The 27,433-nt window shown below is 44.3% G+C and overlaps 1 protein-coding gene across 5 annotated transcripts in view; it reads left to right on the forward strand.

Moving 5' to 3' along the window:
* The window catches only part of cacnb4a (calcium channel, voltage-dependent, beta 4a subunit), a 205,855-nt gene that overhangs the window by 116,952 nt on the left and 61,470 nt on the right, over nt 1-27,433 (forward strand). For 4 of the 5 annotated variants that reach the window (XM_041201270.1, XM_041201274.1, XM_041201272.1 and 1 more), the window contains 3 exons: nt 9,745-9,821; nt 10,466-10,485; nt 16,499-16,579. In XM_041201270.1, the coding sequence (XP_041057204.1) occupies nt 9,745-9,821; nt 10,466-10,485; nt 16,499-16,579 (178 nt within the window). The remainder of the gene's footprint in view (nt 1-9,744; nt 9,822-10,465; nt 10,486-16,498; nt 16,580-27,433) is intronic. The other variant, XM_041201271.1, reaches the window with a different exon arrangement.

Genomic DNA, 27,433 nt, shown 5'->3' on the forward strand with positions numbered 1-27,433 from the left:
ATGATGGTGTTTTTCTTCCTCAATCTGCTCTCCTTCTTGTCTTTAGCCTCAGGCACCTCTGGCCAGGCAGCTGTTTTGGAGTATCTGAAAGCATGAATACACAATGGGAGTGTTGGGGTGAGGGAAGAGGTGGGAAAGCAAGAGATGTATGGTTGCACTGTCTGCAGCTTGTACACCATAACTTAATGCAGGTTGAGGATGAATTGGAGTTTCAGAAGGTGCATTAGGTTGCACACCACAATCGTTATGATTAGCACCCAACACAGCATTTGTGTGCTGCCTGCATCATTTCAATCAGGTAAATAGATGTTGCCATCCCTGTGTACGATTTCTGGGGCTATCTAATCATGTCCCATAGTGGGGAGAGATGAAATCCCTGTTTCAACAAAATGTGGATGAATGCCTGCTTTCTCATAATCTGCTAACAAATATTATTGGAATGGATGTGTCTGCAGTTTGGAAATGTGATTCTTTCAATCCACACCAGGGTAAAGTGCCACTTTAAATGACTCGCCATCCAATTTAGCCTCGTTACTGTAAGAAATAAAACAATGGTAGAGATGGAGCTAGATGAAAGCAGATGGGGAAACATTATTTTAGAAGGAGAAAATGAGAAGAAAATTGGCCAACATTACAAAAATATTTAACCCCTTGGATATTTTTATCAGTCGTAAGTGTTTGATTGAAGACTTGGATACTCACTGTGCAAGTACAAGTCAAGCTCATTCCCATAAGCAGGAAAGTGGGATGTCCAAAGGCAGAGCTCCCTGGACCAGTACTTATCTTGTTCTATACATATGACCTGGACTTGGGTATAGGGATCACAATCATGAAGTATGCGAACTATAGAAAACTTGGCAGTGTATTAAATAGTGTGCACGATATTAGCAGACTTCAAGAGGACATAGACGGACTGGTGAAATAAATAAATACTGCTGAATGTGGCTAAGGGTGAAATGATGCCTTTTGGGAAAAACAATATCATCTAAAATGGTACTGTTTTGAGAGCTGTGCAAGAACAGAGGGACTCAGTAATACATATTCACAAACGTTTGAAGGTAGCAGGGCAAGTTGTTAAGGTGGTTAAGAGAGTGTAAAGGATACCTGGCTTTGTAATGTAATAATTATGGCCCAAAAGGTTGAATTACAGTGTAACCTACAGCAAAAAAATTAATATCTAGACTAAGTAATCAGGTTAAAAACATGGAAACATGTAACAATCATGTAAAAACAAAAACAGGCAAATTCAGCAGGTAACAGAGAAGTGGTGGATAGGATTTTATAAGAGGAGTAAAGTTGAGTTAAATTCAGATTAAAATTACAAACCAGTACACAATTCTGACCTTACAGGCCTTACTGAGGTACATATAGATTTAATCATTTTGGGACTTCATTGAGGCCTGATCCATGTAAGGAACAGGTCTGCATTAGTACCTCTCCGTCCTCAAACTTCTGAGTTGCCTTGATTGTTTTGGGCATGGTGGTAGTAACCAATGCCAAAATTGGATAAATTGCATAAGTGATTTTCCGAATTTAGTACAAATATTAACTCTTGTTTGTGTTGTTTTGAGCTTTGTGACATGAAGAGCATTGTCGTATGACTGAGACTAAAGGCTGAAGACCAATCTCAGCACACACTTCTGTACTGTAAACGGGGCATTGGATACAAAAGCAAGGGGTGTTAATGCTTGACTTTTATAAATATCAGGTTAGACCCTAGCTAGAATATTGCATGCGAGTCTGGCTACCACCCTTTAAGATGGGTGACAAAGTCCTGGAGAAGGTACAGAGGAGGTTTATGAGGGTTTTCTTTTGCTTTTATTCATCTATAAGATGTGGATGTTGCTGGCTAGGCCAGCATTTATTGCCCATCCCAAATTGACCTTGAGAAGGTGGAGGTGAGCTGCCTTCTTGAACCGCTGCAGTCCATGTGGAGTAGGTACACCCACAGTGCCATTGGGGATGGAGTTCCAGGATTTTGACCCAGCAACAGTGAAGGAACGGCGATATATTTCCAAGTCAGGATAGTGCGTGGCTTGGAGGGGAACTTCCAGGTGGTGGTGTTCCCATGTATCTGCTGCCCTTGTCCTTTCAGATGATAATAATCGTGGTTTTGGAAGGTGCTCTCTAAGGAGCTTTCGAGAATTCCTGCAGTGCATCTTGCAGATGGTACACATGCTGCCACTGTGCAGCGGTGTTGAAGGGAGTGAATGTTTGTGGATGGAGTGCCACTCAAGTGGGCTGCTTTGTCCTGGATGGTGTCGAGCTTCTTAAGTGTTGTTGGAGCTGTACTCATCTAGGCAACTGGAGAGTATTCCATCACACTCCTGACTTGTGCCTTGTAGATGGTGGACATCTTTGGGGAGTCAGGAAGTGATCGCCACAGGATGCCTAGCCTCAGACCTGCTCTTGTAGCCATAGTATTTATATGGCTAGTCCAGTTCAGTTTCTGGTCAGTGGTAACCCCCAGGATGTTGATGGTGGGAAATTCACTGGGGTTCATGTCATTGAATGTCAAGGGCTGATGGTTACATTCTCTCTTGTTGGAGCTGATCATTGCCTAGCACTTGTGTGGCATGAATGTTACTTGCCACTTGTCAGCCCAAGTCTGGATATTGTCCAGGTCTTGCTGCATTTGGACATGGACTGCTTCAGCATCGGAGGAGTGCAATCATCAGCGAACATCCCCACTTCTGACCTTACGATGAAAGGAAGGTCATTGATGAAGCAGCTGAAGATGGTTGGACCTAGGACACTACCCTGAAGAACTCCTTCAGTGATGTCCTGGAACTGAGGTGATTGATCTCCAACAACCACAATCATCTTCCTTTGTGCTAGATATGATTCCAACCAGTGGAGAGTTTTCCCCCAATTCCCATTGACTCCAGTTTTGTTAGGGCTCCTTGATGCCACACTCAGTCAAATGCTGCCTTGATGTCAAAGGCTGTCACTCTCACCTCACCTCTGGAATTCAGTACTTTTGTCCACATTTGAACCAAGGCTTTAATGACGTCAGGAGCTGAATTACCCTGGCAGAATTCAAATTGAGCGTCAGTGCGCAGATTATTGCTAAGCAATTGCTGCTTGATAGCACTGTTGATGACTACTTCCATCGCTTTACTGATGATCGGCTGATACCAAGAGTATGGCACTCCAGCTGCGTGAAGAGATTAGAGAAGTTGGGATTGTTTTCCTCGGAGCAGAGAAAGTTGATGGGAAACAGGTATTCAAAATTATGAGGGGTTTTGGTATATCAAGTAAGGAAAAGTTGTTTCCTTTGTTAACTGGATTTGTAACCACAGATCATAGGTTTAAATTAATTGTTGAAAGAACTGGAGGGAAAGTGAGGAGAAATCCCTCCACATAGAGGATTGTTAAGATTGGGCACACACTGTCTGAAATTTGGTGGAATCAGATGTCATTGTACCTTTTAAAAGGACATGTACTTGAAGAGGTCTAATTTCCTGGTTTAGTGGGTGGGGGAACTCAACTGGATCGGCCTTTCAAAACACAGTACAGGTGTGACGGGTTGAATGGCCTCAGTTCTTCTGCGTCAGAAGATTTTATGATGCTGCGGCACATTGCTACATTAAGCAAGATTTCATGATGGATTGAACTTCAATATTTTCATACTTTGGTGCATGTTAATGTGAGTAACACACATATCATGTAATAATTAGGTGAGACCATGCATTTCAATGTTTGCAGACTCCAAAAATTGCTATGTCAAGGCTGAGTCGTCCTTACTCTGGAGAAAAAGGCAAGAGAAACAAATCCATTCGAGGATCTTTTTGGCAGAGCAAGCAGCTCTCTTTTTTTTAAGCACTGTTAGAAATGCCTGTCCAAAGCAGGCAGGGTGAATCTGGGCTGTAATTTGAGAAGGTAAATTTCACTCAGTTGGGGAAAAAAACACAACATGGTGAAACTGTACAAGTAACCAGACCAGGGCCTGATTTTAAAAAAAAAAAGGTCTTTTACTAAAAATACTGCTTTAAAAACTAAAATTTTACTCATTTGTTCAACTGTAAATTGTAAGAGTGGTGCAAGTTTTGCCCCAGGCTTTCCACGCAAGATAAATGCTTTCCCTCCCTGTAATTTATTCGTGATGTGCATTTCTGTGGAGCTCAGTCCTGCCCTGTGGCATTGTTAATCGCCGTCCTGCCCTGTCGAATTCTTAGTCTCAGTTGTGCTGCTCCAGAGAAGCACTGGAGCACAGTCCAAATTTATTCCTCATCTGATTGGCTGGGAGGGAAGATTGACAGGGGAATCATATATCGGCTGCTCCTTTACACCTTCTAATACCCTCTCAGTTTCGCAAATACATGGGTGGGGAAGGACATCTTCTCAACTGTACATGGTGCTTGGTATCAGAAGAACTTGCAAAGAGAGTTGTCCATGCAGAACGGATTGCAGACTGCTCATTGCTATCTGCACTGTAGAATATGGCAGCCAGGCATGGACCAAAGATATTTTCAGTCCCTAGAGTCAGTGAGCTGTGGGACACAGGTAATGGGCGGGAATTTCCAGCCCCGACATGGCGAGTTCCCCCACAGCAGTTGCGGAGACCCAGCTAAAAGACTGGTAAATCCCAACGGCTGGTGGGTCCAGAAGATCCCACCCAGTGTAACCATTTTGAAAATTTGAGAAAGACTTGCATTTATATAGCACCTTTCACAACTGCAAGGCATGCTAATGCACCTCACAACCAAGGAAGTACTTTTAAAGTGTAGTCACTGTTGTAATGTAGGAAAGGTAGCAGCCAATTTGCACACAGCAAACTCCCACAAAGAGCAATGTGATAATGACCAGGTAATCTGTTTTAGGGCTGTTCGGTGAGGGATAAATATTGCTCAAGATATTGGGGGAAAACTCCTATTTTCTCCTTCAAAATAGTGCCATCAGACCTTTCACGTCCACCTGAGGGGGAAGTTGGGGTCTCAGTTTAATGTTTCCTCGAAAGAGGGCACCTTTGACAGTGCAGCACACCCTCAGTATTGCACCGGAGGGTCAGCCTAGACCAGGCTTGTCCAACATAATGCCCGTGGGCTGCCTCCGGCCCGCAAAGTCCCTGTATGGCCCCCGGAGCCAGTTTTCAAAATTCCGGTCAAACAGGTGCGTTTCAGTGGAAGATTGTGCTTGGGGCTGATTCTCCAATCACAGGCCGCTTCTCTCCCGTATTTGCTGCTGCTCACTAGTGAGCCTATCAGCAGCAAATCAGGGAGAGAAACGGTCTCTGATTGGACGAGCAGTGAACACCAGCGTTGGTGAGTGTGGTGAAGGATGTCGGACTGAGGAAAGCCAAACAACGGTGAGGCTGGATCCTGGGGAGATGAGCAACGGTGGGTCTGGATGGCGTGTGGCCAGGTACGTTGGGCACCAGGGATGGTGAAGTTTTGGCGGCTAGGGGAGGTCAAACTTTTGGCAGGACCAGGGAGGAAGTGATGCCATGGTATGTGGGAGTGAGTGAGTGAATGAGTGAGTGACAGTGAGTCTGTGAGTGCGTGGGTGGAAGTGGGAGAGTGTGTCTGTGAGTGTGGGTGTGGGAGTGAGAGTGTGTCTGTGAGTGTGTGTGTGTGGGAGTGAGTTAGAGTGTGTGTGTGTGTGGGAGCCTGAGTGAGAGAGTGTGTGTGTGTGTGTGGGAGTGAGAGAGTGTATGTGTGCGTGAGAGACTGAGTGTGAGCTGTCTTGTGCCCAGTTTCTGGTTTCACTCTCACTAGCACACACCAACACACACACACAGTGGGTGAAGGTGAGTGAGTGAGCAACCTGACAATGGGAGTGAGCCAGACACACACACTCTGACCCTCTCACACTCTGGGCATTTTTATTAATTATCCTTTATTAACTTAATGTATTTCTATGAAATTGTTATACATTTGCTCAACAATTGTTTCTTTCCATATAACCTCAGCTTTTTTTAAAAAATTGTTATGCCAGATTTTGGCTGAGTTTTCCAGCCCCTTCGTGGGGTGGGACCCGCCGAGAGTGGGGTGACGCCTTAGCCAGAAGCCCATCGACTTGCAGCGGGACCGGAAGATCATGGCAGCGGCGGGGAAGGGATGCGGAAAATCCCACTGCTTATCTTTCTGAAATTTGCTCATTGGCCCCTTGAGTGAGGAAAATATGTAAATATGGCCTGAAGATAAAGGCTGGATAGCCCTGGCCTAGATTGAAGTCCCTGGAGTGGGACTTGAACCCACAGCCTCCTGACAGAACCAAGTGTGCGACCACTAAGCCACAGCTTGCACCAAATGGATGGAAAACCAGGCAACCTCTATTTTTCTCTCAGTACTGCATCTCAGCCCAGCAACAGGAAATCCCAACCTGCTGTTTATGTTACGGGGGCCTCAAAATTCAGCCCTATTATCGTCACTGGTGCCAGTGCTCTGGAAGCCTGAAACCTCAAATATCAGCTGGACTGCTTTCAGTATGGCCTGTGTGAGGCACCCTGACTGGAAGCGTGTTTGCGCTGGCACACTGTGCATGCAGAGTGGGTGCATCCTGTCGTCAAACAGCACCTAACCCTGATTTGAAGCACGAACTGCTGTTTTGAACCTCGCAAGCCCTGTTAATGTCCTCACTTAGTCACTTCCAATTTAACATGTGTTCAGCTCCATGAGGGATCGCCCTGGCTTCCAAATGAGGTGTTTTTGACTTTGTTTTTCTGCTGCAGAGTGAGTGCTGTGCCTTATTGGAGGAGCTTGGTAAAGTTTTTGGATTCACAAGGGAGTGATTCTGGACTTGGACAAAGGAGGTCAGAGGGGTTGGAAGTCCTGGCGTGAGATAGCCTGCTGTCAGTAAATGGGGGTTGCACTTTCCCTGGGCTACAGCATGACTTGGAGATGGGACACAAACAGCAAAGAGGGAAAGCTGCCTGCATGAGGAGGAGGAAGGAGTTCAATAGAAGGTCCTATCCATCAATAGTCTTTAGCGAGCACTGCTCCTACCTCCAATTCAGTCAAGAACAATGTCTGAGGTGGCTACAGTGCACCAAGGGGGTGGCCATTGAACTGTGCCAACTCCTTCAACCAGACCTGCAGCCGCACAGCTGGGCGATGACTCTGCTGCCAGTGTCCTTAAAGGTCACATGACCTTCGATTCCAATGCCAACAGATTCTTCCAAGGGGGAGCAGGCACTCATTGGAGTGCATTGGGGAGATGACAGAGGGTGTTGAACATGTTCGGCACTGCAGCCAAGCCCTTGGGGCCCAACACCAGGAATTGACCCCCATGGTCACCTTCACCCATTCCCTTCACAGGGCATCCATCAAGGACTCCTGGCCCCTTAAGGAAACATCACCTCTCTCCTCCTTTCCACTTCCATCACCACGACGGCCAATATGCTATCCGAGAGCCTGGGAGCCCTTTCTCTGGCCTGTTGCTCCATTACCAGTTTTCCTTCTTCCATCAAAGCCTTTCTGAGACTGTTCCAGGAGCTGCTGTAGCTTGAGTGCACTTCCCCTTTAAGAGGAGCAGACTGCCTTCAAGAAGTGCAAGCTGAACGCAATACGTGTTAGCCACGCACACTGCTAGGCCCCCTGTTGAGTGTGTAGCCAATCAGGGGTGTGTTTTGCGCTGAGCTCCACCCTACAATCATGTTGCTGAACAGGCAGGACAAATTCTACATGCTGCCTGCCTGCCTCAACAGGGATGAATGTGGAATAATTGTACATGACAGGCCTCATCAAATCTTCCCCTTTGTTGTTTTGAGCAAATGCCAATACATTGCTAAGGTCCGGTACAACCTAAAAAAAAGGAAGCAAATGATGCTGGTCTCTTGCTTGTTGTTCCAAATCTGACTAATTAAATTTTATAAGAACAATTAGGAAATGCTTTATGATTCTGCAGTTCTGCATCATTAACTCACATCATTAAACTTGCAGAACATCTTTTTTTCTTTAGTTCCTACATGAAACAATATGATTTATTTTATGTTTAAAAAAAAGGATGATCTCTCTCAGTATTTTTTTTTACATATCCATTCTTGGGATGTGAACATCACTGGCAAGTTTGGCATTCATTGCCCATCGCTAGTTGCCCTGAGAAAGGGGTGGTGGGTTGCCTTCTTGAATCGTTACTTGTGGTTTGGTGCAACTAATTCCTTGTTAGACTAGTTTGGAGAGCAGCTAAGAGTCAACCACGTTGATGTGCAGGTGGAGTCACACATATGCCGGACTGAGTCAGTCTGGCAAGTTTCCTTCCCTAAAGGACAGTGAACCATTTGGGTTTTTACAACTCCCTGACAGCTTCATGGATGTTTTTGCTGGATTAATTCCTCACTGACAGACTATACAGCTGCACAGCTCAGGCAGGTAGAAGTCCTCACAGATTGCTTGAGTGAACTTTGATGAATGATTGCACTGCTGTCCGCTTTAAGTTCTAATTTCTGACTGGTGCTTCCTCAGTTGGTTAGTCACTGGCAAGCAGTTGAGGTTCAACTATTTATAAGCCTGTCTGTTTTGGGTGATTGTTTTTATAATGGAAAGCCTTAGCTCGATTTCCAGCACTTCATTTCAATGAATGGATGTTTAAGGTTGTCACCAGATCCAAAGCTAGGTTGGGTGTGGGACAAGAGGCATAATCATAGCTTGAGATTTGCTTTGATGCTGGTGACTACTTTTACATGTTTTGGGATATATTGGTATAAATTGCTTCTGTTGAATTGAAGGTGTACGAGATTATGAGGGGCATGGACAGGGTGGGTAGGGATCAACTGTTCCCCTTAGTTGAAGGGTCAGTTTCAAGGCAGCATTAGTTCAAGATGAGGGGCAGGAGGTTTAGGGGGGATGTGAGGAAAAACTTTTTTACCCAGAGGGTGGTGACAGTGTGGAATGTGCTGCATTCAAGGCTATGGGCCAAGTGCTGGTAAATGGGATTAGATAGGTAGGTCTGGTGTTTCTCACGTGTCGGTGCAGACTTGGTAGGCCGAAGGGCCTCCTCTGCACTGTGCACTCTGTGAAAATCTATCAAGAACTATTGAATCATCATCATCCTTTTGTCCAATGAAGTTATGATGAAGTTGGCACTCTCCTTTTCCTGGAGTTCTCGTTATACCTGTGGAAATTAGCAATAGCTATTAATTTCATAATAACAGCTCTCATAGGATCGTATGATGGTACAGAACAGAAGGAGAACATTGGGCCCATCAAGTCTCCCCCAGCTCTTTCAGAGAGTAATCCCCATGTACCTACAAATTTTTGAAGGATATATTTCTAATTAGTTCTGACTTAATATGATTGTTGGTGCATACCATTGATTATTTTATTCTAGTTTAGAACTTCCATATGTTATTGAGGGAGGCAGCAGAATAGTATTAAATTTGTATTCTCTGATTCCAATTCATAGAGAGCTTTGCTTTTTAGGCTTTGGGCTAGAGAGTCTGTTTTGTGAATATCCTGATTATAACTTTCTAAGATAATTTTGTTAAAAATCAGTCAATGCCAAAATGGTGACACTTCACACCTCTGGAGTTGTAATCAGTCGGGACCTATTTAGGAGCAAGATTATCAGAAACCCTTATAAATGCAGCACCTATTTATCTTTTAAGAGCAAGCTACATAAAAGTAGGATACACTTTTTAACCAAAATGAGTGAGCCTTGCTGTAAATGAGTGAGACTTGATAGGCCTGTTAAATGATCCAGATAAACGTATATTTTCTGATAATTGATCGTGTACATGTGAACTGAACAGCCAGTAACATTCTTCAACTGTTACTCACTCTCCCTTAATATTTTTTTTATTAGGAAGTCCAGTGGGAACTCTTCTTCCAGCCTCGGTGACATGGTGTCTGGTACGTGGCGTTCTCCCTCCCCTTCTGCAGGTGAATTTGTTCTTGCTATTTAAATCACACCTGGAGTATTCGACTTGCAATTGCTCAACTGACTTTAACTCTGTAGGTATTTTAGGGTATTCCAAGAATACCTGATCACTGTGTGCATTGCATGGCAGAGTAACACATTACGGAGTTCAGAAAATGTCATAAACCATGAGAGTGAAACTCAAGTGGTTTATCAGTGTGTTCTGAACACTAAGAACTCTTGTATGTTTATATAATGAGTTTCTTACTGTTTTATTGATAGAAGGATGCTATTCAGTACAGGGAATGTGACTGAAAGTAGATCCAGTCCAAAGTGGGTGCCAAGCTTGTCTGATTTAAACTGCAGTGTCATTGCATCATGTCTTGTTATTCTGCCTTGTTGAATTTTATATCATTGAGTTTGCTACAGAAAGATAGCACAACCCAAATATATGTATGTTTAATATAAAAACATTCTGTGCATAGTTTCTGCAATATAATTATTTGCAATTATTACACAATGAATTTAATTTCACATTATGCAAATTTTGACAACTGGAATGACCTTAAATGATCAAATGCTTAAGATTCGATGCAACTGAATTTGCATATAGTGATATCCATGACTAGAGCATTTGTTCCTAAAAAATGTTTTTTTCCCTTTGCAGCAAAACAGAAGCAAAAAGTGGTGAGTGTGTTTTCCATCCTGTTGCTGTTTTCATGGCTTTCAACATAGGTAGTCCTGTGTCAGGCTATCTCCAGCAGTGAGTTGTCTCATTCACTCCATTGTAATAATGAGAGCTGAGTGTGTTTTCTACAGCATTAGAGTGTAAACATTTTGAAATGAATGGAGGTTGGTCTATTTTCTGCTCACCTGTCACAGACTTTTCATAAAATTTAGAATTTCTTTTCATGCATGTTTTGCTTTCTGGCCATTTCTAAAATGCTTTTTTTAGCAAAGACTGAATCATGTTGACAGGAAGATAGCTTAACAGGACCGAGAAAGTCACAGCCCGTCATCTGGCGATATCTAGGAAATAAAGCACTGATTTGAAGATATGATGGGAGTCGGGTGAATGAGGGCCAAGGCGGGCAAAGAACCGGCCTGAAATGGGCATCACGAGGCCTGGGAGACTTCAATTCCTAGGCATAGCCTAGGTCAGGTTCATGCCCAAATCCGGTGGGAAATGGCATAATGGGAGCACGTGGATAGAAGGGATATTCCTCAGGACTCTGGTAAGTCTCCGAGAGAGGGTTCAGGAGGGCCTTGCCATATGGGAGAGGGGAGTGGATCTGGCTTGGAAGGCTTAAACTTCCCTGCAGGGCCTGGAGGACTCAGCTAGGTCTCATGGGGAGAGTTAAAAAATTGAAACAACTTGAGTATTGGGGCCTTCTTTTTTTTTGCCCTGATTCCTCTTCCCACTTTGTTGGCCTGGTCAGAAAATCACAAAGGCTTCTCTACAAACCACTGGTTAAAACAGCAGTCTGGCCTGAATGACAATATTGGAGCCCAATTTGCATATTTAAAGAATGGTGTCACTGATTTCAGGTGCCCTTCAGGAGAGCAGGTTAAACTCAGAACCTGTGGGAAGACAGCATAGCCTTGGTGGGTGAGTCCCATGGACAAATGTAACTCTGTGCCCAGCCTCCGGGTTAAAATTGCTACAATAATCTTAGGACAGCAGTGTTGGTTTTGTGCTACATTTTGTGGCTTTACATATGTAATATTTTATAATCCACTAAGACAGTACTAAAAGAACCAGAAAAAGGGCATCATTCAGCCTCATTTAGTGAGACACCAATGTGTGACTGACTAGTCTGATGCTGGTTATTCCTGGACTAGTACATAAGTTACTGTATTATGTGACATTTGGGTGCAACTAATGTAATTATTTTAACCAAACAATGGATTCCCTGAAAATTAAATATGAGATAAAACTGCCACAAAGTCAAATTACATAACTAGCAGTGACAGAATTAATATTTCTATGAACATAGTTACCCATATGTTGTAGAGTATTGTGATCTGCAGTTGCATGACTTGGTCACGTCAATGCTGCTTTTATATTAATTGTTGCCCAAGAAAGGAATATTTGCAAATTCTGACAGACTTGCATAGATCTGGTAAGTGTCTTTGTGACAGCAAGTATCAGTTGACAGAATGTCCACTGGCTTGAGGCTGAATTTAAGCCAGAATTTTTGCTTTCATATTTTTGCTGAATGTCTTCAATTTTTGCACCTATGGCTGCAAGCATTAAGAAAAGAGAGTGTTACAATTTTGGGTTTTTATAGAATCGTTTCTCGCGGCCCTTTCATGGTAGTGAAGGAAATTGAGAAGGTGGTTAGGATTAACTTTTCCCTCCAGGGCTAGAAATTGGATAGTCCTGTTTTTTGGGTATGAGGATCACAATTTGAGAACTTCTCATGCCCATTGAGATTGAGGTGGGCAACACACAAACTGCATGTACCCACCTCATCTGAATGAGTGCGGCGCTAGCTGGTGCACCTCCAGTGTTGCTCTCTGCTCTTAAAGCTGACAACGAACTCCAGACACAACAAGAGCCCTAGCAATATTGTTTGCGGACCACATGGTACGGCCATCCTACGCTTCTTAAAGGCCCGCTGCATCTTAAAGGGAAACTGCACAGAAAGAGGCTGCAATGTAAATTCTTGCAAAGTGAACACCAGGGCAGCCAGACGGATCCACAGTGATGGATGGAGTGCTAGAGACATTAGTGCTGCAGATGAGTAGGAGAATAGGTGCCATGGATCCTCAAGGATCAACCTCAGAAGAGAGGGGGAGAAGGTGACCAGAAAGGTTAACTCCTGGAGCCAGAGCCTGAGAACCTGGCAGCAATGTCACAAGAAGTCTAATGACCACACGCCAATGTCAATGCATGTATCTTTACATGGCATCTCATATCCACCACTCCACCAGCCTCTCACTCTGCTCAATTCACTACATCATCACTCACACAGCAACACTCCCTGGCATTCAGGACTCGTTCCCAACATCTCAAAACTCCACCTCGCCCTCACACGTCTACCAACTCTGCCAGTCTCAAGCCCACCTCTCGCTGCCTACAAATACCTTCAGCTGTTCAGCTATGGCAGGCACATCACCCAAACACAACCGCTGACATTCTGCCCTCTCTCTTGCAGGACAAGGTGGTACACAATGGAAGGGAGCAGGGCAGAATTGGTGGAGCACAAAGATGCCTACATCTCTTGAACTGTACAAAAGTAACGGTTCTCCACATCGTGGTGTTGGCTGTGACAAACCCCATGACATTTGATGTCATTGAAACCTTTGAGGCAGATGGCATCTTCTTGCCTTTTCTCCTTTCTTAACTCTCAGCACAAACTCATCCTGCTACCTGGCCTGATGTCCAAGTTTCTGATGATGTTACCATGCTTCCCAATGCCCCTCCACCCCTCCACTTCCCTCATACCAACCTTCCCCTTCTGAGTTCCAATTTCAGACACCAGGACCTGCTTCCTATCCAGCTACAGCAGTCCCTGCAGGAATAGAGGAAGCAGCTGCATAGCGCTGATGAAGAAATCCCGTCACTTGATCTGACTCTTGCAGCCACCAGCTCAGATACTGGCACTGAAGGGACTTTGGAGGCTAGTATAGAGTTGAGATCAACAGCTGGTGAGTCATGTGGACATGAGTGAGCTGCAACTAGCCGAGGGGTCAAAGGTGGTTCATTTTCTGGCTCACCCGGTGGTGAGTTCTGCTGCGGAGGACTCCGATGAGGCTCACACTGGGGTAGCATACAGGAGAGCACTGAATGGACATGCACCCTAAGATGCCTAGTGCACTGGCTGACCTGCTGTCGCTGTCAAGGAGCTTGGAGGAGTCCCACTGCAAGTAGGCGGAGGGCACCGTGCAGAGCTTGCCCACTCCACCTTCCTGTCATGCTGCAGACCCAGAGACACTGCCACTCCTGCCCCCACACACTGCTGCCCTTATACCTGCTGCCATGTTTAAGTGTTTAAATCACCTAATTCCCCTGCCCCCTGAAAGGATGAGGCGTCTCTCTGGCAAATTCAGGAACTCATCAAAACACCTCCAGAAACACTCTTGAATACTTCCAGACACAGGAGGAGGTCTTTTGGCTCAGTGGGTGGTGTCCCTGCCTCTGAGCTGGAAGTTCAGAATTCCAGTCCCACTCTAGGACTTGATGGCCACAGAAGGCGCTTCCATAATGCGACCAAACAGGTTGATTATCGACCTGTAAATCTTTACAATATGCCTGGGGGAGATGGGAAGAGCGGGAGAGTTTCCCAGTCAGCCATGCTTGATGTGGTGTGGCGCTCCTCAAGCTCTAGCCCTGGCTCCAGGCTGACGACCTATTTCAGGCAAAACAAGCTACCAACAGATGTAACCTTGTGCTTTGCTTGCCTCAATTCTCCAGAAGACTGAAGAAGAATCAAGATACTTGATCCTTTAAATAACGCCACTGCAAAGCTCATCTTGCAGCTTCAGGCTTGTTTTTCTCCTTGAGTAAACAATACAGATGCTGGCTGTGCCTTGGCCAGATTTGGTATCCTGGCTTCACATTAGTTGTGTTGGGCTGTGTGATGTCAGGATAACGCCAAACCTGGCACACACAGGGGAGACACCTGCATGCAGCCATATCTTTGCAGAAGGCCATGTGCACTGTGCAGGAGGTGGCCAATGCCACATCGTACCCTTCACCCCACCCCACTCCTCCCTGTCCCACCCCGCCCCACCCCTGGGGCTTCTGCAGTGCTGCCAGAAGAGGCGCTGCGCTATTTTGCACCTATTGCCTTAAGATTCAAATAAAGGCAGTAACGGCAACCCACAAAAAAAAATCTTCACGCACAAAGGCTTGTGAGGATGTGGGATGAACTGCCTCAGGAGGTCATAGATGCAGAATCAGTTGAGGTGCTTTAAAGGGAGAGAGATGCCTGGGACATAAGAGTTAGGGAGAAAGGACAGGGAACTGGATTAGGCGGGCAAGAGGCTGCCATGGAATGGAGGGCCTAATCCTGTTTTGACATTTCTAGTTCCCACAAGTGGACTCGGTCTTACTTGATCTGAAAGCTGTACTTTTTCTGTAATCTGCATTTCGCAGCTGCATATCCAGATGGTTAATTACCCATTCTGTGTTTTGACAAATGAGTTTTTAACAATTAACTAGATAGAAAATTGCGAGAGGGGGGCACCCATAATTTCTCAGTGTAGATTTCTAATGGGTGAGGCTTCACATTGGAAGCACACATCTAGGACATCTGCCCTCCAGACTCACCATGGTACTCACTTTAGAAATGGCAGACATTGCACTTGAGAAAACGGATTATGATAACCAATACATTTACAAATTAAATGCACGAGACACAAAGGTTTAGCATATATTCAACAGTGATATCCTCAGAACTGCAGCATCTTTCTGTTCCTACCCAATCAATTCATTTGGAATCCAGTTTCGAGCAAACTTAACAATGTTTATATTCACATGTCAATAAGTATGTTGATCCAATAAATGCAAATGACTGAATAAAAATTGTACAACTGTGGAACTTGATCAAATTCACACATTTTCAGAAAAAACGTTTTCCTGTTTGAGATCCCCCTCATTCTTGTTACATACTTGCAGACAAATGATTTAATCAGCTAAATATAACAAGGGATTAACAATTATCAAGTAAAAGCCCATTCGACATTCAGAGAATCTAACTATTTACAACTATCAGAAATATAAATCAAAAGCCTTACCCAAAGTACCAGACCAAAAACAGTCAGAGAGAAAAATTACAGGTCAGTTTAAAGTCTAGTTTTTAAAAAATCTGTTTATTTCAATGATAGTTAAGAAAAGCGTCTTGACTTAGCAATTGGATTGCATCTGGCGTGACCCCAGTGTAGTTAATGTTGCGCGTGCCCAATGATGCTGTTGGCAGGTCATGCCAAATTGGTCCACTGTCCCAAGTAATTACTGATGAACTGTGGGTGCCCCTCATGGCCCAGCGGCAGCCTGCCAGTTGTAAAGAGGGAATGACTTTGAGTGGCTCGGACAATTACATGATCACCTCAGGTGAGCCTGAGAGAGGAGCAAGCAGTTTTAATGTGGAGCTGGGTGGAGTCCTCCTGCTCCCTTTGACTCCACATTAAGTCAAATGGGGAAAAAAAAAATGAGATGTACCTTTGGGTGGCAGTACTTTGACTGCTGTGTGCAAATGAACCTGATGATATAACTAAAGGCTGCATCCGATGTGAAGGAGTGCCAACACATAGACAGAGTAAATATTTTCTAACGGTGTCCTCCAGCAATCTAAAGAGGGGTTTCCATAATAATGATCTGTTTGAAGTATTCTTCCATCATCTCCTGGAGGAATTTCCCAAGTAATAATTTAAAGGGCTCCTCAATGGATCACTAATCATGCAATCTACATGGTATTCAGGTCTACCCAGTGAATGTATTCCATTAGGAAACTCTGCTGGATATCAGGAAATTGGTCTGTCATACTCCACAGAGAAACTACTTTGGAAGGTGTGTATTCTTAACAAGATCCAAATAAAAGTTTTGTGAACATAAAGAAGTAAACATAGTGTGTTGCACTGTAAGTGCTTTATCCTAAAGTAGCATTGCCATTTTAATAATATATTATCTTGTTTGGGCTATTAGGATATAATGAATTATCTCATGCATCATTACTGTTTTTAATTAATGCAGACTGAGCACATTCCTCCTTATGATGTGGTGCCGTCCATGAGGCCTGTTGTGTTGGTGGGCCCATCACTGAAAGGTTATGAGGTAAGGGACACTGCTGGATTACATTTTCTTCAGTCATGCTGAAAATAAATAGGTGCGGCAAAGTTCTTTCAGTTCTCAAATATCTGTGAGCCACTGTAAATTATTGCTTGCCCTTTTGGCATTTATGCTGTGCCTGGTAGACGTGGGACTGAAACTGGCAATCATTTTGAACCAGGTAATTCAAATCTCCTCACAAATCTTTTTGCTTTCATCAAATCCAGAAGTGTTGTTTTCAGGTGGCTTAGAAAAACATCTAAGGCACCCAGGACAGAATTTTCTGGGCCCACCAGCAGCAGGAAGCTGGGCGGGCGGGAGCTTAATTTGGCATGAGGACAAAAATCAGATTGCTGACAGTGGGATGAACGTTAGTAATTCTGTTCTTGGGATTTTAAAGGAGGGTTAAAGACGGGTTGAGCTTCCTAACGACCAATGCCAGGAAGCCCTTCTGCATACATTAGCATGTCATGCATGCTCATTAAAAGGCCACCTCACTGGAATGAAGTTCCCCTCCAAATTAAGTTCCCCGCCAGTGAGAAATTAGAATGTTCACATTCACAACTGTGTATAAGTGGCGTGCACTGGTGAAGTAGACTTCTTCCATGATTAATGGTGAGTTGCCACTGCATTGTCATCTTTGGGGAGTGTCTGTAAAATGCCAGCCTATGTGTCAGACTGGGTGATGACAGTATAAGTTGAGTGGAGGATGACCAAGGAAGGGAGGAAGGGTTTGCCGGGAAGGGTGGGCCAGTCGCCAGGCAAAGGTGTAAGGGATAGTGCAGGTTGTCTGGTTCCCCTTTAAATATGGTGTCCAGACCTTCAACCCCGTGAGGAAATAGCTGGGATGGTGACTTCTTTCCTGCCCCCACCGCAAGAATTGGCAAGTTCCTTGTGGATGCATATGTAATTAGCTGAACAGCGCAAGATCGAGCGTGGTCAGTCATCTCACCGCTCCCTCCCCACTCCACGGAAATCACTCTCACTTCAATGCCAACCACTGAACTAAGACTTCAGAATGGAACATTCCAACCCAAGAGTGTGCTCAACTTAATTTTGGTACTTTCGCAACCTATGAATGTCTGACCTATTTGATTGGATTCATGAAGACATATTGTCAACCAGCAACCCAGAACAGCATCTGGGTCCAGTTTCCTCAGAGTTTGAGGGTGCACTTTTGCTGACCTTATCTGTAGAATATCTGGGACAGCAGACCTCGTGGCAAATAGTGAACGCTTATTCCATTGGGTTAGGCAGGATTTCACAAAATTTTCTTACGTCTCCAAATTGGTTAAAAAGCATTGTGGTAACTTTAGTTTGAGTAGAGCTACACTACTAATTCCAATTTATTAGAAGTGAAGTTGCATAAAAGTTGGAATAAAACAGCAGATGAGATCACAGTACATTATTTAACTTTCACAGGACCGTTAATCTATTCTCTAAGTTAAAGATATAACTTAATGTGTTTCAGATTCTTAGAACTGTTCTACCAGAACATTTTTTACCTGTAAACATATACCGTAGATGGGCTCTAAGCCCGATGGAGTTCCAGCTTACAGCAGCAAAATGAAGCTAAGTGTTTGAATCATGTGTATTGAAGGCACTTGGCTGCTGCACAGATATACCCAGATCAAGTAGCTTGCTCACATCTCTGAATAAGCCCTCTCTTTGAGCAAGTTTTGACGAAGGAGCACACAATTATTTTTCAACAAGCTGTTGGGCAAGTTTTTGATCAAATATATTTTCATGATAGAGTGTGAACTGCTGGTTTTTGACTTCAGGATGGATGTTGAATAACTGACGCTTGATAGGAATTACAGAATAACGCATCTGCTGCTTTTTAAAGCAGCAATGTCCAAACTTTTGGATTCATGGGTCACCTAAGTATATACCATGGAATATCAGGGGCCATATAGATTGCATTGTTAGATTGAGTGGTTGGGCAAAACACTGTAAATTGGAGTTTAACCTGGGGGAAGTGCAAGGTCATTTACTCTGGTCCAAAGAAAGAGTGATCAGAGGATTTGCTGAATGGTGAGGAGCTAGAAATGAATTGTCTGGTGTTTGAGGGATGGCTGGTCAGGGACCGGGGATTACCTGTGGCCATAGGGCCACACTTGGACATTCCTGCTAAGAAGTAGTGCTGTTAATGTGAAGCACTCTTCCCTAAAATCCCTACAGATTTCATTTATTCAGCAATAATCTGTAAGTAAAGACCTTCTTTGCAAAGCCCGGGGTATAGGTGGTCTACCAGGCTTATAAAACCTGTGACTCCATCTGCTTTATATTGCAACCCTAACTAGGTTACAATGTTCTGAGTACAACAGGTTAGATTAACTTATAAAACAAAAACAGAATTACCTGGAAAAACTCAGCAGGTCTGGCAGCATCGGCGGAGAAGAAAAGAGTTGACGTTTCGAGTCCTCATGACCCTTCGACAGAACTGGTTAACTTATATTCATTTATATCTAAAATAGGCCATTCAAATTATACATCAGTTTTTCAAAAGAAGTGAGACACAAAATCATCATGAGTCAACAGCAGTAGACACCTGTCCACGGTTAAAACTGATGTGAACAAGGAATTATAATTGGCCAGCTATTAGCCAAAGATTAGGCTGCTATCCTCACACAGCTCTCAAGCCTCAAGGATTAAAATCATATAAATTCATTTTTATAAGTTGCCTAGCTTAATTGCCATGCCTCCAGCATAGCAATTAAGTACAGTAACTGACTAGCCATTATTTTTTTTTATTCATTCAAGGGATGTGGGCTTCGCTGGCTAGGCCAGCATTTATTGCCCACCCCTAATTGCCCTTGAGAAGGTGGTGGTGAGCTGCCTTCTTGAACTGCTGCAGTCCATGTGCTGTTAGGAAGGGAGTTCCAGGATTTTGACCCAGAGACAGTGAAGGAATGGCGATATATTTCCAAGTCAGGATGGTGAGTGATTTAGAGGGGAATTTCCAGGTCGTGGTGTTCCCAACTATCTGCTGCCCTTGCCCTTCTAGGTGGTAGTGGTCGTGGGTTTGGAAGGTGCTGTCTGAGGAGCCTTGGTGAATTCCTACAGTGTATCTTGTAGATGGTACACACTGCTGCTACTGTGCATTGGGAGTGGAGGGAGTCAGTGTTTGTGGATGTGGTGCCAATAAAGTGGACTGATTTGTCCTGGACAGTGTCCAGCTTTTTCAGTGTTGTGGGAGCTGCATTCATCCAGGCAAGTGGGGAGTATTCCATCACACTCCTGACTTGTGCCTTGTAGACGGTGGACAGGCTTTGGGGAAGCAGGAGGTGAGTTAGTCGTTGCAGGGTTCCTAGCCTCTGACCTGCTGTTATAGCCACAGTATTTATTTGCCTAGTCCAGTTCAGTTTCTGGTCAATGGTAACCCCCAGGATGTTGATATTGGGGGATTCAGTGATGGTGATGCCATTGAACATCAAGGAGCAATGGCTGGATTCTCTCTTGTTGGAGATGGTCATCGCCTGACACTTGTGTGGCATGAGTGTTACTTGCCACTTGTCAGCCCAAGCCTGGATATTGTCCAGGTCTTGCTGCATTTGGACATGGACTGCTTCAGTATCTGAGTTGTCGCGAATGGTGCTGAATATTGTGCAACCATCGGCGAACATCCTTACTTCTAACCTTATGATGGAAGGAAGGTCATTGATGAAGCAGCTGAAGATGGTTGGGCCTAAGACACTACCCTGAGGAACTCCTGCAGTGATGTCCTGGAGCTGAGATGACTGACCTCCAAGAACCACGACCATCTTCCTTTGTGCTAGCCTGTTTTTTGTGTACAGAACATACTGAGGCAATTTTCCACATAACTGGGTAGATGTCGGTGTTGTAGCTGTACTGGAACAGTTTGGCTAGGGGCACGACAAGTTCTGGAGCACAAGTCTTCAGTACTATTGGCGGAATATTGTCAGTGCCCACAGCCTTTGCAGTATCCAGTGCCTTCAGCCATTTCTTGATATCATGTGGAATGAATCGAATTGGCTGAAGACTGAAATCTGTGATGTTGGGGACCTCTGGAGGAGACCACGATGGATCATCCACTCAGCACTTCTGGCTGAAGATTGTTGCGAATGCTTCAGCCTTATCTTTTGCACTGATGTGCTGGGCTTCCCCATCATTGAGGATGGGGATATTTGTTCAGCTACCTCCTCCAGTGAGTTGTTTAATTGTCCACTACCATTCACGACTGGATGTGGCAGGACTGCAGAGCTTAGATCTGACCTGTTAGTTGTGGGATCGCTTAGCTCTGTCTATCACTTGCTGCTTATGCTGTTTGGCAAGCAAGTGGTCCTTTTAATAGCTTCACCAGGCTGACATCTCACTTTTAGATATGCCTGGTGCTGCTCCTGACATGCCCTCCTGCATTCTTCATTGAACCAGGATTGATCCCCTGGCTTGATGGAATGGTAGAGTGGGTGATATGCTGGGCCATGAGGTTACAGGTTGTGCTCAAGTACAATTCTGTTGCTGCTGATGGGCCACAGCACCTCATAGATGCCCAGTCTTGAGTTGCTAGATCTGTTCGAAATCAGTCCTATTTAGCATAATGGTAGTTCCACACAACACGATGGAGGGTATCCTCAATGTGAAGGCTGGACTTCATCTCCATAATGACTGTGCGGTGGTCACTCCCACTAATACTGTCATGCACAGATGCATCTGCAGCAGGCAGGTTGGTGAGGATGAGGTCAAGTATGTTTTTCCTTCTTGTTGGTTCCTTCACCACCGCAGATCCAGTCTAGCAGCTACGTGGTGCTATCGAGCCACTCACGGTGATGGACATTGAAGTCCCCCACCCAGAGTACATTCTGCGCCCTTGCCACCCTCAGTGCTTTCTTCAAGTGATGTTCAACATGGAGGAGCACTGATTCATCAGCTGAGAGAGGGTGGTATGTGGTAACGAGCAGGAGGTTTCCTTGCCCATGTTTGACCTGATGCCATGAGACTTCATGGGGTCTGGAGTTAATGTTGAGGACTCCCAGTGCAACTCCCTCCTGACTGTATTCCACTGTGCTGCCACCTCTGCTGGGTCTGCCCTGCCAATGGCACAGGACATACCCAGGGATGGTGATGGTGGAGTCTGGGACATTATCTGTAAGATATAATTCCATGATGATGACTGTGTCAGTCAGTTGCTTGACTAGTCTGTGAGACAGTTCTCCCAATTTTGGCATTAGGCCCCCAGATGTTAGTAAAGACTTTGCAGGGTCAACAGGGCTGTGAATACTGTTGTTTCCGGTACCTGGGTCGGTGCCAGGTGGTCCGTCCAGTTTCATTCCTTTTTTGTGTCTTTGTAGCTGTTTGTTACAACTGAGTGGCTTGCTAGGCCATTTCAGAGTCAACCATACTGCTGTGGGTCCGGAGTCACATGTAAGCCAAACCAGGTAAGGATGATAGATTTCCTTCCCTAGAGAACATTAGTGAACCAGATGGGTTTTTCCAACAATTGATAATGGTTTCATGGTCATCATTGGACTTTTAATTCCAGATTTTTATCGAATTCAAATTCCACCATCTACCGTGGTGGGATTCAAACCCAGGTCCCCAGAGCATTACCCTGGATCTCTGGATTACTATTCCAGCGACAGTACCACTACGCCATCACCTCCCCCGTAGGGTAACAGGAGGACACGGTACAAGAAAAATGCAAGATGAATATTTTGTTCTTCTGCACATATAATAAGGCCAATAAAGGGTACTTGTGGCCTACCTCTTCCTCAGTTATGGCCTCAGCTACTTTGCTATCCTTGTCTCTTGGCCTCCATTCAATGCTGAACTGATTAAGTATTACTGGAGATCGGATTAAATGAAGACTTTCCACTTCAGTGCTCCCAGCACATGCCAGAAGTACTTATTGAGATATTTCAGTCCACTAGCCCATGAGTTTCTGTCAGTTATGAACTTATGGTGTGCAGTCTCCTAATATGCACTTATTAGGCATGCAGGGAGTGCCAAAGTAGGTATTCTCTACTTTACTGCTTTGGCTTTTCAGTGAGAAAAAGATGAGATGGCTTTCCCAGCATGCACTGTGTGGGAAAACAAGCCATTCTGTAACCATCCACTGTACCACGAAGTCCGCAACTCGCTGTCCAAGAATTCAGAGATGTATATTGTTATGATCCCCGTGGAGACCAACAAACTAAAAGAACCTAATTTGCTGAACAACCCCAACGAGAAAACCAATGAACAATATTTCATTTTTTATAACTTCTACTTTAACAATCAAACCAAAATCAACATAAATTAAACATGAATTAACAGACAAATTGTGGTCAGTGTAAACTATAAATTACATGTATAATCAATATAACAAATATAAATCTCATAGACTAGATAGTCCACTGAGCATATATGACACTAATTTTAGCCACAAATCCCTTCAGAACAATGAACTTTCTCTGTTGGAATTCCAGCTCCTTTTCTTTGAGGATTTAGCTTTATCCCCAGCCGACAGCAGCAAGCAACCAACCTGAATTTCATGGTCATGGTCTTGACCAAAATGGCACACACCTCCAGAACCACCTTATCTCTGTTCCTAACAGTCTTGAAAGCATGGATCCATCAATGTTATCTTCAAGTAACAGAAGCAGCTGCAGCAGTTGTGTATTTGCCAATTCACAGCTCCTTGATCCAGCCTCCATCTTCTTCAGCCTACCTGTACTGCATCACTGCGATCTGAGCTTGAATGGCTTTGCGTCTTTTTATCTAACACACGGACATATGCATTAGGAGCAGGCCATATGACTCCTCAAGCCTGCTCCACCATTTGATAAGACCATGGCTGCACTGATTGTGGCCTCTGCTTTCCTGTCTACCCCCTATAGCCTTTGACTCCCTTGTCAATCAAGAACCTACCCAACTCAGCCTTAAAGTATTCAATGATCCTGCCTCTGCAGCTCTCTGCAGAAGAGAATTCTACAAGCTAACAACCCTCAGAGAGAAAAAGTTTTTCCTCATCTCCATCTTAAATGGGAGGCCCCTAATTTTTAAACTGTGTCTCCTAGTTCTAGACTCGGTTTCTGGTTTCAAATAGTTTCTGTTTTCCCAGAAAGCTGAAGCTTCTGTTTCTGCTTTAATTTCCCTAGGAACCTGAAGGTTCAGTTGCCCTTTTAGTTAACTGGAGTTTCCATTTCAGTTCCAGTAAAGTTCTATCTCAAAAACAAGTACAAGCTTTGAAACCACAGATTCCATCACTGTATCTGTATCCCATCACCGTAGGGCAACAAGCTGGGGCGCCCCTGAGTGTGGTCTTCCAATAAGCAGACGCCACTCTGAATAACATTAGCCTACATATTACTTAGGATTATGTAAGATGTACAGCACAGATATAGGCCTTTGGCCCAACTAATCCATGCTGCTGTTTATGGCCCACTCAAGCTTCCTCCATCCTTTTTTCACCTAAATCTACTGTCATGACATTCTATTCCTTTCTCCTTCATATTGTCTAGTTTCCCCTTAAATGTATCTACATCTGTGCTATTCATTTTTTTGAAAGAACAGGCAACATAGAACCCAAAATAATCTGAACTGAACCAAAATCCAATGACTAGATATTTGTGTGTAAAGATCCCAATTTGGACTCCTTTGGGATATTAATCTGATTCACATCTCACTGATAATTGTAAGTGACAGTTGTAACAGAACTCATTTGTACATGTGCCTATGGGGCATAATGACCTTTTAGTGCTTTACTATCTTATTGATATTTAACACAAGTTAAGGTGGCCTGACCCTTTTTATTTGTTACAGCTCATTTCAAGTTGAATCTAATGTGTTTTTGGAACATTTAATGTCACACAACCAGAATCATTTCATACCTCAGCCTGAGCTTGCACCTTAGACTTTGAGGTGCAAATTGAAGTTTAAACTGGTCATGGATAAAACATCATATAAGGAATAGGAGCAGGAGTAGGCCATGGAACCCCTCCAGCCTCTTCACCCATTCAATAAAATCTGGCTGATATTCTACCTCAACTCCACTTTCCCTCCTTACCCTCCATAGTCACTTTATTCACCCAGGGATCCATTCTTGAATTCTGTATAATTATTTTGTCTGGTCAACACTCTTGCTGACCTGTATTGCCTGTGCGGTGATTTATTAAAGAGCTTGGCGAGAGTGAAGAGAGACCATTAAAGAGCACAGAAAGAGAGGCAAGAGCTCATTAAAGAGCACGGAGAGAGAGGAGAGAGACCATTAAGGAGCATGGAGAGAGAGGCAAGAGTTCATTAAGGAGTGCGAAGGGAGAGGCGAGAGGCCATTAAAGAGTGCTGAGAAAGAGACGAGAGTCCATTAAAGAGCACTGAGAAAGAGGCGAGAGTCCATTAAAGAGCGCGAAGAGAGAGGTGAGAGTTCATTAAAGAGTGCGAAGAGGGAGGCGAGAGTCCATTAAAGAGCGCTGAGAAAGAGACGAGAGTCCATTAAAGAGCACTGAGAAAGAGGCGAGAGTCCATTAAAGAGCGTGAAGAGAGAGGCGAGAGTTCATTGACGAGCACAGAGAGAGAGGCGAAAGACCATCAAAGAGCACGGAGAGAGGCAAGAGTTCATTAAAGAGCACAGAGAGAGAGGCGAGACTTCATTAAAGAGTGTGAAGAGAGAGTCGAGAGTCCATTAAAGAGCACCGAGAGAGAGGCGAAAGACCATCAAAGAGCACCGAGAGAGAGGCAAAAGACCATCAAAGAGCACGGAGAGAGAGGCAAGAGGCCATTAAAGAGCGCTGAGAAAGAGACGAGAGTCCATTAAAGAGCACTGAGAAAGAGGCGAGAGTCAATTAAAGAGTGCTGAGAAAGAGACGAGAGACCATTAAAGAGCACTGAGAAAGAGGCAAGAGTCCATTAAAGAGCGCGAAGAGAGAGGCGAGAGTTCATTGAAGAGCACAGAGAGAGAGGCGAAAGACCATCAAAGAGCACGGAGAGAGGTGAGAGTTCATTAAAGAGCACAGAGAGAGAGGCGAGACTTCATTAAAGAGTGCGAAGAGAGAGTCGAGAGTCCATTAAAGAGCACCGAGAGAGAGGCGAAAGACCATCAGAGAGCACCGAGAGAGAGGCAAAAGACCATCAAAGAGCACGGAGAGAGAGGCGAGAGTTCATTAAAGAGTGCGGAGAGAGAGGCGAAAGACCATCAAAGAGCACTGAGAGAGAGGCAAGAGGCCATTAAAGAGCGCGGAGAGGGAAAAGAGTGCAGAGAGCAGCTGATTAATGAATAGGATTGGTGAGTATTTCTAGGCCTTAAAGTAAAAGTAAGGTCTTTAATTTGTGTTTAGGTCTCTAGTTTTTTTTCTTTTTCTTAAAAATAGCTTGTTATGTATAGGATTGATACTGGCATAAAAAATAATTACAAAAACGTGTAAAGAGTGGAGGATTCTTCATGTAAAGAGCAGGGATACTAGTATAATTAATTAATAAATTAAATAAAATGCAATAGTGATGGCAAGATGGGTGATGTGTTGCTGCTGCAGTATGTGATGGGTGCTGGACATCAAGGTGATTCAGAGCGAACACATCTGTAGTAAGTGTTTGCAACTCAAGGAACTTTGGATCCGATTTGAGGAGCTGGAGTCCGAGTTGCAGACATTGCGCCACATCTGGGAGGGGAAAGTTACCTAGACACTTTGATCAAGAGGCGTTCACACACCTCAGATTAGGTCATTCAAATTTGTTCTGTGATCAGGGACATGAGGGTGTGGTTGCAGGTGAAGCAGATATGGAGAACAAGGGGCTAGATTTTGTGGAACCTTAACCCCCGCAACTGTCTAACAGTTATGAGGTTCTTGCAAGCTCTTGTGTGGACAAGAATGGGGACTGCCAGGGGGATGAGTGAACTGACCACAGCACCATGGTACAGAGAACCATTCAAGTGGGGGGAGGAAATAGGAACATAGTAGTGGTAGGGGACAATATGGTTAGGGGATAGATACTGTTCTCTGCAGCCATGAGCGTGAGTCCCGAAGGCTGTGTTGTCTGCTCAGTGCCAGGGTTAAGGACATCTCCTCAGGGCTGGAGAGGAACTTGGAGTGGGAAAGGAGGAATCCAGTTATTGTCATCCACGTTGGTGCCAATGACATTTATAGGACTAGAAAGGAGGTTCTGCTAAAGAACTGGAACAGTCACGAGGTTAAATGTGTGGCGGGCTCAAAGATTGTCTTGGGAGGAATTTGTTTCAATTTGTGGGACATTGGCACCAGTACTGGAATAGAGGGGACAGTTCCAGTGGGACATGCTTTACTTGAACCATGCTGGGACCAGTGTCCTGGCGAATTGAATAAGTAGGGCTATAGAGAGAGCTTTAAGCTGATAGAGCGGGGGAGGGTTCTAAAAAAGGGATACGTAGGCTTACAAAGCAAAAAGACATAGCAACCATGTCTGGCAACTATTTACGTAATGATACCCAGAGTGTGACAGGAAGGGACAGAGTGTACAAACAGAAAAAACAAGCAGCAACTGGGGTAAAAGGGGGAAAAATGGTAAAAAGGCAAAATTAATTGCTCTTTACATAAATACACGTAGTATTCAGAACAAAATAAATGAATTAACGGCACAAATAGAGGTTAATGGGTATGATCTTATAGCCATTATGGAGACATGGTTACATGGAGATCAAAGCTGGGAACTAAATATTCAGGGGTATGTGACTTTTCGAAAGGGCAGGCTGGAAGGAAAGGATGGTGGGGTAGCTTTGTTAGTACGAGATGGAACAAGTGCGATAGCAAGAGATGAACTTGGATTGGAAGGTGTAGAATCCATATGGGTGTAGGTAAGAAATAACAAGGGGAAGAAGTCACTGATGGGAGTAGTCTATAGGCCCCCTAGTAGCTATATTGTAGGACAGAGAATAAATCAGGAAATATT

The sequence above is a fragment of the Carcharodon carcharias genome, chromosome 12, assembly GCF_017639515.1.
Source record: "Carcharodon carcharias isolate sCarCar2 chromosome 12, sCarCar2.pri, whole genome shotgun sequence".
In the NCBI taxonomy this organism is placed as follows: Eukaryota; Metazoa; Chordata; class Chondrichthyes; order Lamniformes; family Lamnidae; genus Carcharodon; species Carcharodon carcharias.